Source organism: Thamnophis sirtalis, unplaced genomic scaffold, assembly GCF_051295495.1.
Source record: "Thamnophis sirtalis isolate CommonGarterSnake01/CBP01778 unplaced genomic scaffold, rThaSir2_p1.2 scaffold_13, whole genome shotgun sequence".
In the NCBI taxonomy this organism is placed as follows: Eukaryota; Metazoa; Chordata; class Lepidosauria; order Squamata; family Natricidae; genus Thamnophis; species Thamnophis sirtalis.
Window position 1 is genome coordinate 46192691 of NW_028261393.1, and position 21152 is coordinate 46213842.

The window sequence follows — 21152 nt, forward strand, 5'->3', positions numbered from 1 at the left end:
AAATATGCACAGTGTAGCAAAATTAGAAAACTTGTTGTTATTTTTAGGATGGCGATTCTTGGGGTATTAATTAATTAGTTTTAATCATACACTACTTCTTTTTTTTCCAACACTGCACTAAACATTGAAGAGGATGAGACATCTTAGAAGCAATGGCCTGTGTTTTATTCTCATGCAGAATGGAAATTGAGAAGCTGAAGGGAGCATAGTACAAGAACCAAAGCTGGAACAACAAGGTGGGGAATTCACTTTGTGGAGTCCTTGGTGACCTGAAACTCTTACCTCATTGGCCAATGAAACATCTTCAAGCAAATAACCAAACTCTGAATACATGAAGAATTCCACAGTTCAACCCTGAGCTACAAGTATTCTCTTCTGTTGAGACCTAGGTTTAAATCCTTCTTCAACTCCAAAATGTATTGGGTGACTTTTGAACAATTCATGCGAACAACCTCACGCTGTTATTGTAAGGATAAAAGGAGGAGCTGGTCAACTTAAATTAGCTTAAATTAAATTAGAGAGCAGGACAAAAAAAAGCAATGGATGGAAACTAATCAAGGAGAGAAGCAACCTGGAATTAAGGGGAAACTTTCTAACAGTGAGAATAATTGGCCAGTGGAACAACTTGCCCTCAGAAGATAGATAGATAGATAGATAGAAGTTTATTTATATGCCGCCCTTTTCCCTGGGGGGACTCAGGGTGGCTCACAATCCAAGGGGGAGGGGGAGACAAACTTTTTAACATATAAGACAATACATAATTAAAAAACACAACATTCATACCATTCGGGTGGGTTACAGTCTTAGCCCCAGGCCTGACGGGAAAGCCAGATTCTAAGGGCTGTGCGGAAGGTCTGGAGGGTGGTGAGGGTACGAATCTCCATGGGGAGATCGTTCCAGAGGGTCGGAGCTACCACCGAGAAGGCTCTCCTCCGCGTAGTTGCCAGTCGGCATTGACCGGCAGATGGGACTCGGAGGAGGCCTAATCGATGAGATCTAATAGGAAGGTGTCCATCCCTGGACATTTTTAAGGAGACTGGACAGCCACTTGTCTGAAATGGTATAGGTTCTCCTGCTTGAGCAGAGGGATGAACTAGAAGACCTCCAAGATCCCTTCCAACTCCGTTATTCTGTATCTACCTCCAAGGTCCCTTCCAGATATATTCTGAATTGAATTGGGGGAAAAATCCTATTCTGTTTTTCCCCCTCTTGACCACAACATTATGAGATGGGACCTCAAGGAAGTCCCACAAAAGAAGCACGCTGGTTCATCTAGATCAGCATGGTTTCTTGTGGAAAGCATGGATTGTTGTGTGTTTTTAAATTGTGTATTGTTTGTTTGTCTTTTTATCCCCTGTTTGTACCTCCTTTCCCTGATTGAGTTGTGAGCCGCCCTGAGTCCCCTTCGGGGAAAAGGGCGGCATATAAATGAAATAAATCCTAATCCTAATCCTAATCCTTTCTTCTTCATCAACAAGGTCAGGGGGTCAGCAACCCGCAGCTCTGAAGCCGCATGTGGCTCTTTCCTCCCCTGTGCTGCAGCTCAAAATATGCGTCATAACTGCCAATGTGCGCCACCCGCTGGCACATGATTTATTGAGCTTTTCAACACCCCCCTGGATTTAACCATGGTTAAATCCAAGAAAAGAAAAGGTTCAGAAGAAAACAGAACGTTTAATTCAACTTCCTATAATAGTTTTGTGGCTGCTTAGGAAATAGTCAGGCACGGGAAGGTTTTTGTGGCTCCCGGTGTTTTCTTTTCTGTGGGAAATGGGTCCAAATGGCTCTTTGAGCCTTTAAGGCTGCTGACCCCTGATCTAGGTGTCCATTGGGCTTATAGGACTATTACTCACATAGGAACATCTTGGGGGCATCATATAAATTATCGTATTAGCAGATTCTTGGTGTCTCCAGTTGACATTTCCCCCCATCCCCTGCTGAGCTATTTTCATTGGAAATGTCAGGGATAAAACCCAGGTCCTCCTCCATCCCAAAAGTCCACCTATCCTTGTACTCCGCTGCCTTTCCTAAAAGTAAAACCGAATAGCATCCACTTGAAGGAGAGCTTCTCCCATAAATCACCCTGCTCCTTTCATCCCTTTCCACTCTGCGTGACCAAGTGGGTTCCTCACCAACTGTGGCTGGTCTCTAGAAAGGCTTCAAGGTTGCGACTTGCTTAACACAATGCCAACCAGGCTGCCAACCCTTCATTAAAGAAATGTTTCCTTTCCCTTCACTCTTGGCACATCCAGCAGAGAGGCGTCAAAGCAGGGGCTTAAGGAGATTAGAGGCAGAAGCCAAACAGGAGGGACCAAGTGGTGCAAATTAAGGCTAGAAATGCACAGAAGTATAAAATTATTGGTAATGCCATAGCATAAAACCATAACCTCTCCATATAATCTTTAATTAGAACCACAATCTTTTGACACAGGTAGAGTTGGTTAGTAGAGATGAGAGCTGATGTTCCCAAGTTCAGGAAGACCTCTCAACTGTACTGAAACTACGTTCCCAAACCTTTAGTAGATAATATGTTGTTGCTGTATTATTACCCATTCTGTCTGTCGGGCCTATAGTTCCATTCCTTCTCCACTGCTCCGATGTAATATTGTCTGGTGATGCCAAGGCTTTCCGGAAGGACGCAGCACAACCAAATCAGTCCGAGGGACCCCAACCTCCTCATGGTCCAGCAACATCTGCCAATGGTCTCCGATTCAGAGGGAAATCCAGGAGGAGAAGGAGACATCAAGTCTGACCTATTCGGCAAACGCCATCCTCAAGTTGCTGCGAAACACCAGTGGGTTTTCTGACCTGCCACTGGAGAGAGAAACATGGTCACACACGCTATCAGTGTGCTGGAAGTTATGCGTGAACAGCAGGGTGGGGAGTAACAGGATGAGAGAGGGGAAAAGGAAAAGCAACAGAGGAAAGTTTAACCTCTTGTTCACTGCAGGTTTCCAACTCTTAGAAGTATCTTGCCAATGCAATCCGAAATTGCATTAATAGAGGGATGCAATGAAGATCAAGGGAGGTACTAATACCACTCTATTAAGCCTTAGTAAGACCACACCTAGAATACTGCATCCAGTTTTGGTCACCACACTATAAAAATATGTTGAGACTCTAGAAAGAGTCCAGAGAAGAAGCAACCTGGATGATTAAGGAACTGGAGGCTAAAACATACGATGAACGGTTGCAGGAACTGGGCATGGCTAGTCTAAGTGAAGAGAAGGACCAGGGGAGACATGATAGCAGTCTTCCAATATCTGAGGAACTGCCACAGAGAGGAGGGGGTCAAGCTATTTTCCAAAGCACCTGAAAGCCAGACTAGGAACAATGGATGGAAACTGAATAAGGAGAGATTCAACCTGAAAATAAGTGGAAATATTCTGACAGTGGGAACAACCAACCAATGGAACAGAAGTTGCTTCCAGAAGTTGTGGGAGCTTCATCCCTGGAAGCTTTCAAGAAGAGACTGGATTGCCATCCGTCAGAAATGGTGTAGGGTCCGCTTGGGCAGGGGGTTGGACTGGATGACCTACAAGGTCCCTTCCAACTCTGTTAATCTGTACCTCAAGATGAAACTCTTTTTTGGAGGAGTTTAGGAATCACATTTGCAGATGACCTCTGGAAGCCCACCAGGCTTTTGAGTTTCCTTTCCGTGCCTGACATATCAAATTAGAGATCTTCTATTTCAAAATGTAGAAGTTCTGTCTATCTGCCGAGGTCAAATTGATATTTCATATCTGAGTTACTCCCTTCCGAAATATGAGCACTGGAGCTAGATAAAATCATTTTCAAAGGTTTTGGTATTTATGGGGCTTTAATCATTCTGTAAAATGAACAGCAAGCAAAAATGTTGGGTTGTCTCTGTGTAGGTCGGTTTGTTCCGCGCTCTTGTTCTTTGAAAAATGAACAAACGGTACTTTTGAATGGTATCAAAACCGATCATCCCCCTTTATGTTGAAATAACATGGCACTTACGATTAAATGTGTGTTTTCAGTCATAGTAAGGTGGCAAGACAAGATAATGCAGAGTTAAGTATGCATGGAGAGGCAATGTGTAGACATCTTGATTGATCATCAAAACGGATCATCACACAACAGATCTTCTCAGTCAATCAGGGCATATAAACTGCCCCAACTCTTGCAAGGAGAACCTTAGTGAATCACAGATCAAGAATGGATCTTGGAGAGCATTTCATTGACCTCAATGCTCAGGAGGGGATCTATAATAGCAAATGAAAATGCCACAGTCCTCAGCGCTGCGCAGTTCCTCAACCAGCATGGGATTCTGGGAGGTGAAGTCCGCAAGTCGCAAAGTTGCCAAGGTTGGAGACCCCTGGAATAGACAATCCCTTCTTTGATGCAAGCCTCTCCCATAAAGCCCTCCATGGTAGTGGATCTGAGTACTTGAGAGACCGCCTCCTGCCAATTACCTCCCTTCGACCTATTAGATCGCACAGATTAGGCCTCCTTCGAGTTCCATCCGCCAGTCAGTGCCGACTGGCAACTACACGGAGGAGAGCCTTCTCAGTAGCAGCTCCGACCCTTTGGAACGATCTCCCCGTGGAGATTCGCACCCTCACCACCGTCCAGACCTTCCGCACAGCCCTTAAGATCTGGCTATCCCGTCAGGCCTGGGGATACAAATTCTAATCCGCCCCACCCGAATGTTGAATGAAAGTTGCGTTTTATTGTTTTAATTTTTTTTACTCACGTATTGTTTTATGTTTTGTCTTGCACTCCCCCTCCCGTGAATTGTAAGCCTCCCTGAGTCCCCTCAGGGAAAAGGGCGGCCTATAAATAATAAATAAAATCTAAAATCTAAATCTAAAATCTCCCATTAAAATTGGAGATCATGCCATTTATTTGTTTGTTTGTTTGTTTGTCAAACATGTACAAGATAACAAGTGTAGGTATGAAGATACACACGAACAAAGGAAGTAAATACAGATAAATGGGGACAGTAGGACGGGGACGGAAGGCATGCTGGTGTGATTATGTACCCCCCCCCCTTTACGGACCTCTTAGGAATGGGATGAGGTCCACAGTAGACAGTTTAAGGTTGAAGCTGTGAGAGTTTGAGGCTGTAGCAACGAAGTCGGGTAGAGCATTCCAGGCATTGCCACTCTGTTGCCGAAGTCATATTTTCTGCAATTGAGTCATATATCTATCTCTACTCACTTAACTTGTAGTAGTTGGCTGTGTCGGGAGTCCTTCCCTCTTTTTTAAAAAAAAATATGATTTTATTCAAGTTTCGACAAAAGATAAAATGCAGTTAGAGCGTGACTTATGACCATAGTCGAACCCCAAATTTTTGTTGCTAAGTGAGACCGCTAAGTGAATTTTGACCCACTTTATGACCTTTCTTGCCACCGCTGTAAGTGAATCACCGCAGTTGTTAAATGAAACATGAAGCATGGTTGTTAAGCGAATCTGACTTCCCCCATCGACTTTGCTTGTCAGAAGGTCGCAAAAAAGGGATTATGTAATCCCAGGACGCTGCATCCGTCATAAGTAGGAGTCAATTGCCCAGCAAATTAATTCTGATCATGCGACCATGGGGATGCTGTAATGATGGTAAGTGTGAAAAACGATCATTTTTCAGGGATGTTGTAACTTCAAACAGTCACTAAATCAACTTTGTAAATTGAGGACTACCTGTACAGGGAAATGGAAATGAAAAAATTAAGAAAAAAGGAGGCCAAGGAAAAAGAAATTTGGGGTGCAGGAAAAGAAAAGAGAAGGAAAATATAGAAAAAGGGTAACTTCCAACGTTCTTTAGTACAGATAGAAAAAAGAAAATGTATTAATCTTTTGCTCTAAAGCTAGCCCTAGTAGACAATAGTTCTATCATCCTAAAGACCTAAACAGTTCTAATCTTCAGATCCCAAAGCTTAAATTTTGTTTCTTTCAACTTCAAGCAAAAAGTCCCAAAATAGTTTCCAAGTACAGACCAAATTAGGTGAAGACTTTTCTTTAGTCATTTCTCTATCTCCATCAATCTCTTTCACCATCCATCCTTCCACTGTGGGGATTTGTAAGTCCTTCCTGAGCAAGATTCTTCTCAAAACCAGTAAGAGAAACCAAAAAAATAACTTGTCGAATATTCCAAGTGTTACAACATTATAAGGTTAGCATAATACCAATAGCAATAGCACTTAGACTTGTATACGGCTTTACAGTACTCTACAGCCCTCTCTAAGTGATTTACGGAGTCAACCTATTGCCCCCAACAATTTGGGTCCTCATTTTACCCACTGGGGAAGGATGGAAGGCTGAGTCAACCCTGAGCCAGTCAGGATCGAACTGCTGGCAGTGGGCAGAATTAGCCTGCAATTTGCATTCTAATGACTGGGAAGGAAGGAAGGAAGGAAGGAAGGAAGGAAGGAAGGAAGGAAGGAAGGAAGGAAGGAAGGAAGGAAGTTATACCACTTAGATTTATATGCTGCTTCACAGTGCTTTTACAGCCCTGTCTAAGTGATTTACAGAGCCAGCATTTTGCCCCCCCCCAATAATCTGGGTCCTCATTTTACAAACCACGGAAGGACAGAAGGCTGAGTCAACCTTGAGCCTGGTAAGATTCAAACTGCCAAATTCTGGTTGTTGTGATTGGTTTAGTGTCATTTTTTCAACTCAAGGGGAAAATGCAGTTAAACTTTCAAGGGATTGGTCCAACTTCTCTATCAAGTAAACGTACAGGGTTTTGGACTTTTTAACTTGGGGGGGGGGAACCCCAAGAAATTTCCAGAAGAAACTTGATCAGATATATAAAAGGGTTTTTTTTCCCCCTTCTATTTCTCATAACGCAAGATCAGGCACCAAAATGAACATTGGGAGATTCTGGACCCATAACAGAAATACCTTGGCTCACAATGAGCGATTAAAAGGTGGAATTCAGCAAAGCCAAGATGATGTCATAACTGCACCCTTGGACAGCTTTGAAAGGTCATTAGACACATTCCTTTTTTTTAATTAAAAAGTTTTTATTAAACACACATTAAAACATTGGACAGTGTAATCATCCTAGGAATGTCTTTGCCATACATACTAGAATATAAAGTTAAATATTATACAATGCAATGCAATGCAATGCAATACAATACAATACAATACAATACAATACAATACAATACAATAGCAGAGTTGGAAGGGACCTTGGAGGTCTTCTAGTCCAAACCCCTGCCTAGGCAGGAAAACCCTACACAACTTCAGACAAATGGCTATCCAACATCTTCTTAAAGACTTCCAGTGTTGGGGCATTCACAACTTCTGGAGGCACTTTCTTGTTTTTTATGTTTTTAATCTTTTCCAGAAATTTAATAATATATATTTTTAAAAACCCAAGAAGCTGCAGAGGGAAGGAAAAATGCATAGTAAGAAATAGAAAAATACCAATACATTAGATCCTTTGCAACAATACAGCAGGTTTAAAACACCAATTAAAAAATATGGCAATGAGGTCAATAGCAAGAATTCATTTGACAAATTATAGAACATGTTAATTCAGATTTCTTTATGGCAGCTGAATAATTTCTTATTGAAACCTCAGCTGAAAACAGGCACAACGCAAAACAGCTCAAAAGCTGTGATCTTTAACTAATAGTAATTCTAAATTAAAAGACAAGGATTCCTTTTACAGTTTTAGATATTTCAGTTCACATTAGAATATAGAATAACAGAGTTGGAAGGGACCCTTGAAATCTTCCAGCCCAATCCACTGCTTAGGCAGGAAACCCTACACAACTTCAGACAAATGGCTATCCAACATCTTCTTAAAGACTTCCAGTGTTGGAGCATTCACAACTTCTGGAGGCAAGTTGTTCCACTGATTAATTGTTCTCACTGTCAGGAAATTTCTCCTCAGTTCTAAGTTGCTTCTCTCCTTGATTAGTTTCCACCCATTGCTTCTTGTTCTACAATCAGGTGCCCTGGAGAAGAGCTTGACTCCCTCTTCTTTGTGGCAGCCCCTGAGATATTGGAACGCTGCTATCATGTCTCCCCTGGTCCTTCCTTTCATTAAACTAGACATACCCAATCCCAGCAACCGTTCTTCATATGTTTTGCCTCCAGTCCCCTAATCCTCTTTGTTGCTCTTCTCTGCACTCTTTCTAGAGTCTCCACATCTTTTCTACATCGTGGCGACCAAAACTGAATCCAGTATTCCAAGTGTGGCCTTACCAAGGCATTAAAAAGTGGTATTATAACTATCAGGCTTATTTACAATTGGTCTATTCAGTATTTACAAATATAAAGATATCGTATTTCCATCCATGTTACTTTGTTCTTGGTCATTAGACACATACCTAAGTGCAACCATTGATTTGGGACAAATATTGGAGTACATTGGCATGTGTAACAGCATTAATTAATGAAGCACGTAGCAGCATATTAATGCCACTATATACAATCAATGGGACTGCCAGGTTAATACCCTTTATTATAAAATGCCTAATCTAGTAATAATAACTAGCTTTACTTTAGTGAATTGAAATGTACAAAAGAGACCCAACAGAATTGGTTCTACTTGAGTGGCATCAAAATCAAATAAATTGAAACAACCAACCAACCAAAAGGGAAAAAAGAGTTGCTCGTGTAGATTTTATTTATTTTTTAATAAATATTTTTTATTATACAGTTTTCTTCATTTTACATCACAGTTTCAGCTTTGCAACATCAATATAGTGGTTGTATCCACAGTTTTTACAATATACAGGTATTGATATTCTCTTCCCAGGTCCACTTCTAACTTCTTATTTGCAGAAATTCTGCTTATACTTCCTAGTTCTGTATCTGCTTATTTCCATTGAAACTATGATTTCTGGAGTCTTCCTATATGGATTGGCCACCTTGAGAACAAAGAGGTTCTTTTGATTTGATCAGTATTGTTATTTTAAGTTTCTTTGTTTCCAAAAGTCAATTGTGATTTTTGATATACCTAATTTTCTTAAAAGTTATTCTCTCCTTTGGGCCCAATTGCTGAGTTTTAGAACATGTATTGGAGTCTCTGGAAGATTATGTGGAATTGGGCTTAGCTTACCAAGGCCACCACTATCCAGAAATTCTGGTTAGAAAACCCACTTTTTCCACCCTCCCGCTTCCTAGCTTAGAGATCTCAAATGCTGTTTATTTTGTAAATGCAGTCAACGCAGTGCAAATTTCACAGATGTTGTTTTGCCTCATTTGGTCTCTAGTAGGGAAGCATCTGTGTCTGGAATTAACAGGGTTTTTTTTAGTCATTCCTCCAACAGAGACAGAAGAGAAATGAGGAATTTCCCTCGCAATCTTTTCACTTTTTACTTGATCAAAAACACGGCTTCCTCCTTCAGATTCAGCAAAGGGCGATGTGGGATGATTCATTCAAACTTTTATGTAAATCACATGTCTGTGTTAAAATGACTGTAGAAAGACAATTCCTTGTATTAAAACATACGTTGGTTCTTAACTGTACGGGACAAAAAGGTTTTGTATTCCTAGTGTAGGAAATTAAAACCCACCCCCCTCCTAGAAAAATGAAATATCCTGGGAAATATATTGAAAAAGGCAGAATATTATATTTCCCTGGATCAGAAATGGAGAAACATGTTTTTAGGTAGGAAACAGACTCACTCTTAATAGCCCCCAGCTTTGTCAAGGGGCCATTAAAAGGCCTGATCCAGTCTATTCTACATAGCAAAGATCTTCCCCCTTCAGCTCCAGGGTGATGGGATTAAGGCATGAGAGCCCTTTACCCATCTCACCACAGGGCACCTGGGAAGAAGCAATGCTCAACCAAACTTGGACTCAAAACACAACCTAGAAGTCGCCCCTGCATGCCCCAATGGGTAGTCAACCAATCAGAATACAAGATCAAAGGTCAGAGAAGGCATAAAACCAGGGACTTTCAGCATCTTGCTCTCTCTTTTCTTTTTGACCCAACATCTGGAAGCATCTGATCCCCCTTGTCTGTTCAGGAGCTCAAGCCATGTGATCCTGTCCACCATTTAACCATCTTTCCAAGCAGCCTCCATGTTTCCAGAAGGACATTTCTTCCAACACTAGGCAAAACAGATCTCTCTCTCTCTCTCTCTCTCTCTCTCTCTCTCTCTCTCTCTCTCTCTCTCTCTCTCCCTCCCTCCCTCCCTCCCTCTCTCTCTCTGTCTCTCTCTGTCTCTCTCTCTCTTTGTCTCTGTCTCTCTCTCTGTCTCTGTCTCTGTCTCTCTCTGTCTCTGTCTCTGTCTCTCTCTCTCTGTCTCTCTCTGTCTCTGTCTCTCTCTCTCTGTCTCTCTCTGTCTCTGTCTCTCTCTGTCTCTCTCTCTGTCTCTCTCTCTGTCTCTGTCTCTCTCTCTCTGTCTGTCTCTGTCTCTGTCTCTGTCTCTCTCTGTCTCTCTCTCTCTCTCTGTCTCTCTCTGTCTCTCTCTCTCTCTCTCTCTCTCTCACACACACACACACACACACACACACACAGTATGGGAACGTGTTAAAATAATATAGGGTATTGTTCTTTTTGGTCTTCTTTCTGGTTTATTTCAAAAAGAATTCCGTGTTATAGATTGGTGTTGAAAATGCATTGTCCTTGCTGTGAGCTACATTCCCTTAGAGATAATCAGTCAAGCAAATCTAAAATCATTTTCCTCCCTAAAGATTTGCAACCTTCTGGCAGACCCAGTCCCTAAAAATAACAATAACAATGACGGGGTTGACAACGCTGCAACCAACAGTTGCGGTGCAAGCTGCTATAAATCACTAGCTGACACAATGGCCTTGGACTCTTTTAGTCCCACAGCCCAAAAGAGGAGGCAGGAAAAGGAAGGAGGGGGGAAAAGCAGATTTAGACACAAAATTTATAACATTGTATTCTAAAATTCTAATGATCAGGTTGGAAGAAAATTAAATTAAAATTAAACAACAGGGTGCATAAGCAATAGGGTCCATAAAGTAACTTTACTTTACTACATTATCACACAAATGTTTCAACTACCCTGGTGCATCCCAAGTCTGATACAGGCTCATAAGTCATGGTGTTGTGTGTTGTGGAACTGTGCTTTGTGCAGAATGTTTTCCACCCTGTGTCCCTTTATTGTTGAAGCCAGGCCCAGGCTGTTGGGGATGAATCTGTGCTGTCTGCATTTCAAACTGAAGCATGAGTAGAGTAGAGTAGAGTAGAGTAGAGTAGAGTAGAGTAGAGTAGGGTAGGGTAGGGTAGGGTAGGGTAGGGTAGGGTAGGGTAGGGTAGGGTAGAGTGAGAGTAGAGTGGGAGTAGAGTGGGAATAGAGTAGAGTAGAGTGGAATAGAATAGAATCTGGAATGGACCTTGGAGATCTTCTAGTCCAACCCTATGCTCAAGCAGGAGACCCTATACTGTTTCTGACAGATGGTAGTCAACCTCCGAAGGCAACTTCTGTTCCATTGGTTGATTGTTCTCACTGTCAGAAAATTCCTCCTTATTTCCAGATTGAATCTCTCCTTGTTCAGTTTCCATCCATTCTTCCTTGTCTGGCCTTTGGCTGCTTTGGAAAATAGCTTGACCCCCTCCTCTCTGTGGCAGCCCCTCAAATATTGGAAGACTGCTATCCTGTCTCCCCTGGTCCTTCTCTTCCCTAGAGTAGCCATGCCCAGTTCCTACAACCGTTCATTGTATGTTTTAGCCTCCAGTCCCCTAATCCACTTTATTGCTCTTCTCTGCACTCTATCTAGAGTCTCAACATATTTTTTATAACGTGGTGACCAAAACTAGATGCAGTATTCTAGGTGTGGTCTTACTAAGGCTTTATAGAGTGGTGTTAGTACCTTACGTGATCTTAACTCTTATTGGGCATAATTGTTACACATGTTATAAAAGTTTATACGTTTTATGGACTTTAAGAATGATTATGATTGGGGAATGTCTCTGTTATCCAGTGCAATTAGATTGAAGCAATAGATAAATCCTGAAAATAAACAAGGTAAGGCATGCCGAGAATATGTGATTGATCTGTGACAATCTAAATCCTCAGTAGCCATTCCTGCAGTCATCAAGATATCCCTGTAAGCCACCCTTGAGTTGCCATGTGGGAGTAAGTGGCAATATACGTTTTCTAAATAAATAAAATAAGGCACAGATTTCTTTTTCTTTTAAAAAGAAAAAAGAAAAACTGACCCCCAACTGTTTTGTCAAACAGGAAATTTATTGAAACACGTCATCATTTAAAATAGCTGGTTCCCGATCAGGATGGTACAGAATAGAATAGAATAGAATAGAATAGAATAGAATAGAATAGAATAGAATAGCAAAGTTGGAAGGGACCTTGGAGGTCTTCTAGTCCAACTCCCTGCTTAGGCAGGAAACTCTACACCACTTCAGACAAATGGTTATCCAACATCTTCTTAAAAACTTCCAGTGTTGGAGCATTTACAACTTCTGGAGGCAAGTTGTTCCACTGATTAATTGTTCTAGCTGTCAGGAAAATTCTCCTCAGTTCTAAGTTGCTTCTCTCCTTGATTAGTTTCCACCCATTGCTTCTTGTCCTGCCCTCAGGTGCCTTGGAGTAGAGTTTGACTCCCTCTTCTTTGTGGCAACCCCTGAGATATTGGAAGACTGCTATCATGTCTCCCCTACTCCTTCTTTTCATTAAACTAGACATACCCAGTCCCTGCAACCGTTCTTCATATGTTTTACCCTCCGGTCCCCTAATCCTCTTTGTTGCTCTTCTCTGCACTCTTTATAGAATCTCAACATATTTTGTACACCGTGGTGATCAAAACTGAACGCAGAATTCCAAGTGGGGCCTTACCAAAGCGTTATAAACTTATGGGGAGCCTAGTTTGAGTCTCTATTTCCAGTTGTTGGCATTCTTTTGACAGTTCTCGTAAATAGTTTAAGGAAATTGGTCAAAACCCCAAAGCAAGCTCAAAAGATGAATAATGTTTTTTTTAAAAAAAGAATTTCCACACACCCCCTCCTCCTTTCTTTCATAGGGTTGCCAGTAAACTTTTTATTTTAAATTCGGCCTCTTGTCCCACATTGAGGACCAGAAAACCTACCCCACCTCGAGCTCCTTTCCCTGAAGAATGGATGGTGGTTACAGCTACGGTACTCTCTGGGTATTATTTCCCCAGATAATAAGCAGGAAAGTGTAGGTGGCTTGTGAAACTCAGTGTTTCTGACTACTCAAACGGGAGAGCCCCTAGAAAAATTTGAGGGGCCCTTTTGGGGAGCCCGAAGCAATGAGCCCATGGACTCGGTCAATTTCCCCCTAGGTTTCCCCAAAACTCATCTTGGTCATGCCTGGAATACCTCCTGCTAAGAAGCCAAGAGCTCAAAAATCACTTCTGTTGAATTGAATAATTTAGAACTTTTTGTTTTAAAATGGATAAGGATAACAATGAATTTATGTATACTTGATAGAGGATTGGTGATATAATGTATAACTCTAAGTGTATATTATAAAGATATCCTGTTGTTGATAAATAATTTTATTAAGGAAGTAATTAAAAATTGGTATATATGTGTAGTGAGTATTTAGAATACCTTGTTGAAAAATGAAGGAATAACATCTTTGTTTGAATGTATGATGTACAAGGATAATAATGAACATAAGCATACTCGATAGATGATTAGTGGGATGATACATAATTGAAAATAGTGATATACAAATATAAATAGCTGGTAAAAAAATTTATATTGTAAAAATATTCAGAATGGGATAAGTGATTATATAAAGGTATATTGTTATTAAACAGACAATCACGAATTAGGTTTATTGAAAAGAAAAAAATATTAATTGTAATTGAATATATGTTGTACTATGAAAATGAAGTATTTAGTTATATTAGATGGAAAATCTGTGATTGTATATGTAATTGAGAATATGGATGCAAAAACACTTGTAACCAAACGACATGCTGTATGTAATGGATGAGAATTTTTTTTATGTTGTTTTTTTATGTTTAAAAATTTAAAAAAATTGCAAAAAAAAATCACTTCTGTTGTCTTTCAGGTGATTTCTCCATTTCCTCAGGCTTAGCACAGGGAAGCCACAAAAGCTTAGATTATACCCTTCAATGTTCCACGCACAGATGAAAGAAAAGAAGAGACACCATGTAGTGAAACATCCTAAGCCTAAGACACCTTGACACGGATGTAGGTTCTAGGCTCTGGAGATGATGGAACACAATCTCTACCAGTAGCCTCAGCTGCAAAAAAAATATAGTAGCTTAAGAGAGAGATTCCAGGCAGTGAAGTTTATATGACAGGTTTATTTCTCCTCAAATCTCCTTTTTGAAGTGAGTCGCTAAAGGTCTGGAGATCATGCCTTCCTTCATACATGGATCTCCTCACCCAGTCAACCATTCTAGAACATCCATTCCTTGCCTTGTTTTTTTTCCCATTCTTTTTTTTTCATTGATTAGATACAAAAGCAAAGAAAAAAATACCCAATATTTTAAAAAGGGAAGGAAGGAAGGAAGGAAGGAAGGAAGGGGCGGAGGGAGGGAAGAAGGAAAGAGGGAAGGGGAGGGGGAGGGGGAGGGAAGGAGGGAGAGAGGGAGGGAAGGAAGGAGAAAGGGAGGGAGGGACAACGAAAAAAAGGAAGGAGGGAGGAAAGATGAAGAAAGGGAGGGATGGAGAGAGAAAGAAAGGAAGGAGGAAGGAAGGTGGGAGGGAGGGAGGGAGGGAGGAAGAAAGGAAGGATGAAGGGAGGGAGGGAGGGAGGGAGGGAGGGAGGGAGGGAGGGAGGAAAAAAGAAGGAAGGAAGGACCAATGGTAACAGTTTTGCCAAAATTGGAACAGTGCAAGTTTTCAACAAAACCACCATACAACATGGTCAGGTGACTGAAGAACACTGCATACAGCTGTACAAAGAGCCATTTTGGTCTACTGGTTAAAGCACCAAGCTAGAAATCAGGAGACTGTGAATTCTAGTCCCACTTAGGCTTGAAAGTTGGCTAGGTGACTTTAGGCAAGTCACTGTCTCTCAGCTCAGCCCTCCCCACAGGGTTGTTGTTGTTGTTGTTGTTGGGAAAACAGGCCAAGGAAGGTGTGTTGAATATGTTCACTGCCTTGAGTTATTTATAAAAATAATAAGATGGGATAGAAATTAACTGTGGCTGTGTTTCTGAGAGCCTGAAGTTGGGTCACAGGGAAAGGCTCTAATCGTAGGAAGTTTGAACCCAGGTGTGAGTAGCACTAATGCAGGGCCGTTGTAACTTCAAACGGTTGCTAAGTAACCAACCATACATTACATTATTACTACTACCTGTAGTAGATGACTGTCAACGCAGCCAAGAATTGCATTCGTCCTTTTAGCTACTGAATGGCAAAACGTATTTCTAGCCTAACATCATGCAACCTTCCTCAAACTGCACACAATAGCAGTTGCAAACAACTTTCAGATAAGGCTGTGGAGATTCTCATAGTTATCCAGATCATGGTTGTCCCAAAGGTTCCCCCCCCCCCCCAAGGCAAACTGGACTGACTTTGGTTTTCCTTTGAAGACGTTCTCCAAGATGTTTTTTTTTCTTTTTACCCTTGATGTTCTGGAGAAGCTTCTTGGGTGAGAAGCGAAATATCTAAGTTTAAAGGAAGTCCAGCTGCCTTTTGAAAAAGCACCTTTGAGACAGTGTCCAGGTGTCCATTCTGTCTGCTTGATGATTATTTTCCGGGAGGAAAACGGATAGCAAAGTCATGCTAAGTACCAGTCAGAAAAGTGAAATAATAATCCCTGTCTAGCCAAAGCATCCATAAGAACAATAAGTGCAGGAAAAGGGGGCAGAGGAAAAAAATCGATATTTTTCCTCCAGACTTTTGCTCATTTCCCTGCCAACTCAACCCCAGCCTTGAAGAATCAACAAAGGGAATCAAATCAGAAGCCACAGCTCTGGATGTGTCATTGGTGAGTCAATCATTGCATTTCTGGAATAGAACCAAATGTGCAATTTTTACAACCTGTCTTTTTTCAGCTGAATGTGATTTCACTCAGTGAGGTTTCAGTTCCAAGAACCAGTTTCTTCAAGCAGAAAACAGTAGTCAGAGATATGTCAGGCATGGATGGAAGAAGCATGGCATGGCACATATGGATGGTCCTTGGCTTATAACCACATTTCTGTTGCTGAGACATTTGTTAAGTTTGTTTGGGGGGCCCATTTCGTGGCCTTTCTTTCCACAGTTGTTAAATGAATAACTGCAGTACTTAAGTTAGTAAACACAGTTGTCTTCCAATACTTGAGGGGCTGCCACAAAGAGGAGGGAGTCAAGCTGTTTTCGAAAGCACCTGGAGGTCAGACAAGGAATAATGGATGGAAACTGATCAAGGAGAGAATCAACCTAGAAATAAGGAGGAACTTTCTGACAGTGAGAACAATCAACCAATAGAACATACTTTGCCTTTGGAAGTTCTGGGAGCTTCATCCCTGGAAGCTTTCAAGAAGAGACTGGACTGCCATCTGTCAGAAATGGTGTAGGGTCTCCTGTTTGGGCAAGGGGTTGGATTAGATGACCTACAAGGTCCCTTCCAGCTCTGCTAATCTGTATCTATCGATATGTTTGATGAATCTGGTTTCCCCATCGATATTCTCCATAAAATTCAAAAATGGCTTAAATGTAAGTTAAAAACTAAATTGCAGCAAGGCTTGGAGACAGCCGTGTTATTGCAGCAAGGCATGGAGACAGCCATGTCACTCAAACCCGGTTAGGCACAACCTATTGGCTGGCTGACTGTGGCACCTAATTTGGTACCGTAGTGCTGTTGAAGTCAGTATCCAACATTCATTCATTCATTTATCAAAAGGAGGGGGCGCGATGGCTCAGCACATAAAGACACTAAGCTAGAAAGCTAGAAAGCTGTCAGCCCAGGTTCAAGACCCAAGTGCCACACAATGGGATGAGCTCCCGTCCTTGCCCCACCGGCAGTTCGAAAGCATGCAAATGTAGATAGTAGATAAATAGGCACCACTCCAGTGGGAAGGTAACAGCATTCAGCGTGTCTTTGGCGTACAGCCATGCTGGCCACATGACCACGGAAATGTCTTCGGATAATGCTGGCTCCCTCGGCTAAGAAACAGAGACGAACCCTGCCCCGTAAGGATGAAGACGATTGGACAGTCGATTGGATAGTCTTTAAAGCCACCTTGATCTACGGGCCCATAAAAATCCCCCAGCAACATGAGGCATCGGGAACGAAGCATGTTCATTTCCAGAAAATGAAAGAGGAGAGAGAGAGAGAGAGAGAAAAAAGAAAAACTCCGCTGTTGGTTGTTTTGAAGATCGCACTTTGAGGTGTCTCAGAAATGCTCGGCTAGCAGTTGTGAACCGTTGGGGCTGTCCCTGGTTGGATGAGTAAGAAGAGATGGCCTAACCGAGGAAGGGGAATTCACAAGGTTTTGGCAGCCCTACTAATACCCTGGGTCTGTCCTGACATTCTGGTCACAAGAATCAGAGCAGGGTGGCGCTGACCAGGATGGGATCAGCAAACGCTTTCGTCTCTTCCTTCCCCTGGGGTATGAAAGGATGGTCCATGGTTCCTCAGGCTGATACTGGAAATCAACCACCAAACAGACTGCTCAAGAAGAGGACCTACTCCAAGAAGGCCTTCACCACCTCCAAATCTCTCCTTCCTGGACTTCTCTGCACTCAAGGTTCGAAGGAGCACCGCTTTACCCTGAGGTTAGTGGTCTCCCCTAAGCGGGACAGATGCCTTCATAAAAATGCACGTTCTCGCTGGACGCTTGTGGTGCTGCAATTAAAAAGAGCCTGGGAAATGTGGGAGCCTGGGAAACGTAGTTTAAGAACCGGCCTTTGATTTCTGCCCATGCTCCCCGCAGCAGGGGAAGTGTTAGGCAGGCCAGCCTTGTCATGCATTGCACCCCCTTCTTGGCCTTCTTTCATCCTGCAGCAGGAAGCAAGAGCCTTCCTCTTCATCTGTGGCTGCCAAACCGCAGCTGAGCAGGTGCATTAATGCTTCCTCGCTTGAAGCACATGAGTGGAGCACCGTTATACTCAACAAGTTCCAAGGTAGACAGATAATCTGCAAGGTTTTTATACTGAGAAAGAATGGGCATTTACTTCAAGCAAGCAGAAAGGGCTGGTTTTCGCAACCTTCTGCGTGTAGTCCCTAAGTCTTGGGATGTCAAAAAAAATGGTTGTGTGAGGTTATGGCTGCAACTGATACACTGCTCTGTAGCCGGAGAGAGCTGGAGAATCTGAGAAATGTTCCATGCTGAGCCACCGCAGGAAAGCTTTGATGTTTAGTACAGCTGCTCAATGGGCTGGAATTTTTAGATGGGGAATAAAATAATTTGGCATGCCGCTGTATCTCCATCCAGATCCCCTGGGTTAAATCAGCAAGGTTTTGGGGCTCCTGTACATGGAACCCCCATCCCACCTACTCAAACCCCTTGGGGAAAGGAATAAAGTTTGGGTAAACTGGAGTGTTATCTATCTCTGTTTAGTTAGAATGTTGTTCTTGTCTTCATTTAATTAAGCTTGAATTTATCTTGATCTTATTTTAAATTTAATGTACACATGTAACGTGAATTTAAGAGCTAAAGGTAGTTGAATTGTAAGCATAAGCACAAGGTCCATTTGCTGGGATTGTAGGGTGGGAGGTCTACTCTTTGTTTCAAGGCTGAAAAAGACCTTGCTGAATTTTCTTCCATACAACCTCTAGATGATAAATTAAGCCATAAATGTTTAGATTTTAATCTATCTTATATCTATCCTCTTGCGGGATTTTCAACCCACCAAGTTTAAACTAAACTTGTTCATGGGCAGTCACAGGTGGTTTATTTTCTCTTTCCAATTTGAATCACCCGATGAGCACACAGGAAGAACCTAGCACTTAATGATGTTGCCCTTATTTTGCCAGGGGGGGAAAAAAAATCATTAATATTTTTGAAACCCATCGCTGTTATTTTTCAGAACTGTACCATTTCTTAGGAAGTCAGCATTTAGCACAAGCTTTTTTTTTTTTAGAAATGACAGGGCAGGAGCAGAATAACAGAAGGGACCTTGGAGGTTTTCTAGTCCCACTCCCTGATTAGGCAGGAAACCCTACACCACTTCAGACAAATGGCTATCCAACATCTTCTTAAAAACTTCCAGTGTTGGAGCATTCACAACTTCTGGATGCAAGTTGTTCCACTGATTAATTGTTCTAACTATCAGGAAATTTCTCCTCAGTTCTAAGTTGCTTCTCTCCTTGATTAGTTTCCACCCATTGCTTCTTGTTCTACCCTTAGGTGCTTTGGAGAATAGTTTGACTTCATCTTCTTCTCCATCTTCTTCTCCACCCCTGAGATACGGAAACACTGCTATCATGTCTCCCCTAGTCCTTCTTTTCATTAAACTAGACATACCCAATCCCAACAACCGTTCTTTATATGTTTTGGCGTCCAGTCCCCTAATCCTTTTTGTTGCTCTTCTCTGCACTCTTTCTAGAGTCTCTGCATCTTTTCTACATCGTGGTGACCAAAACTGGATGCAATATTCCAAGTGTGGCCTTACCAAGGCCTTATAAAGTGGTATTAACACTTCACGTGATCTTGATTCTATCCCTCTGTTTATGCAGCCTATGCACTACTGACTTTCTTCTACCAAGCGGTCTCTCTTTTTAACCATGAATTTTTTTTTGTTTTGTTTTGTTCTGAAAGCAGTGGAGAGAACACCAGATCCTGATGTGAACAGGTTGCTCAGTAGTTGATGTAGGATCTGTCCGATAATACCAACAGCTACATCTGATTACTGGGTCTCCTGTGGCATCGTAGCCTGCCATCTTCAACCTTTGAAACAGCTGGATTTGTTCCTTTCAACCCTTGAGACATGAAGCAGCTGGATTTGTTCCTTCCACAAGTGACTTTTCTACCTCTATGTTTCTTAACCATCTCAGCAAAAATTTAAGAAATGTGTCCTATCCATTATCCCTTTGGAGAACCCCAAGGTGAAGTGGATTACTCTGGCAATGTCTTTCAGGAGGAAAGGTGCAGTGTTCAGTTTATGGTATAGCCCATTGGCAGACTTGATAGCAATAGCACTTAAGACTTATATACCGCTTGATAATGCTTTTACAGCCCCCTCTAAGCTGTTTACAGAGTCGGCCTATTGCCCCCAACAATCTGGGTCCTCATTTTATTAACCTCAGAAGGATGGAAGGCTGAGTCAACCTTGAGCCTGGTGAGATCTGAACTGCCGAACTGCAGCTAGAAATCAGTTGACTTCTAGCTGCAGTTGAAATAGCCTGCAGTACTGTACTCTAACCACTGTGCCATCAATATGTCCACACATCTAACTCAACCTCAACCATTTTCTCAACCTCAACAACTTTTAAGATGGGTGGACTTAGACTTCCAGCATTTCCCAGCCAGCATGCTTTACAAGGGGTGGACTTCAACTATCAGAATGTTGGGAGCCGAAAGCTATAGAGTTTAAAATGGCTGAGATTCAGAAACACCATTCTAGCCCAATAAGGAACTAGCTCCCTAAGCATGATAAAAGTAGTGAAGCAGGAGTTTCCTGGAGAATCTGATCCCTCCATCCATGACGCCCAAACATGCCTTATTTTACAGGCTGCTTGAATAAGCTCGTCAGTAAAGTGTGGTGCATCCCTAGAACGAACAGGTCTCGATGCTGTAAACCCGTTTTAATAATTATCATTCTCACTTAGGCCTCCTTGTAAATAGGAAAACATTTTGTGCTGCTTAGTACAGGACAATAAATACAATAAAGGGCTACAAAAAAATGAATTTTTCAGAGAATGTTGCTTTGTCTTGTTTACTTTCCCAGGCAGTGTAGACATTGTGGGATGTTATTTGGATATGGCTTCAAAAATTGTTGGAACCTACTCTATGGGTGTGGCGTCCTTTGTGGGAGTGGTTTGCCACCCATGTGACTGGATGGGAGTGGCTTGCTGCCCATGTGACCCGATATGAAATTATGAATTAGTACTTAAGTCAGTCCAAGTAGCTATTCAGAAACTCTGGCATTGAAGCATGCAAGTCTTAAAGCTGTCATGTTACAATTACCTTGCACCCCTAACCCTTTAGAAGAAAAAAACAAACTAGGGGTCTTCAAACCTGACAGCTTTAAAACTTGTGGACTTCAACTCCCAGAATTCCTCCTCCAGTCACATTGGCTCAGGAACTCTGGCATTGAAGCGTGCAAGTCTTAAAGCTGTCAAGTTACAAGATCCTTGCACCTCTAA

At 41.9% G+C, this 21152-nt stretch overlaps 1 protein-coding gene across 1 annotated transcript in view; it reads right to left on the bottom strand.

The window, feature by feature from the left end:
- Nucleotides 1-2849, bottom strand: part of F8 (coagulation factor VIII) — a 52326-nt gene extending 49477 nt beyond the window's left edge. Inside the window, exon 1 of the mRNA XM_087728310.1 lies at nt 2550-2849. Within this exon, the coding sequence (XP_087584436.1) occupies nt 2550-2743 (194 nt within the window). The 5' untranslated portion in view covers nt 2744-2849. The remainder of the gene's footprint in view (nt 1-2549) is intronic.
- Nucleotides 2850-21152: the final 18303 nt, after the last annotated feature.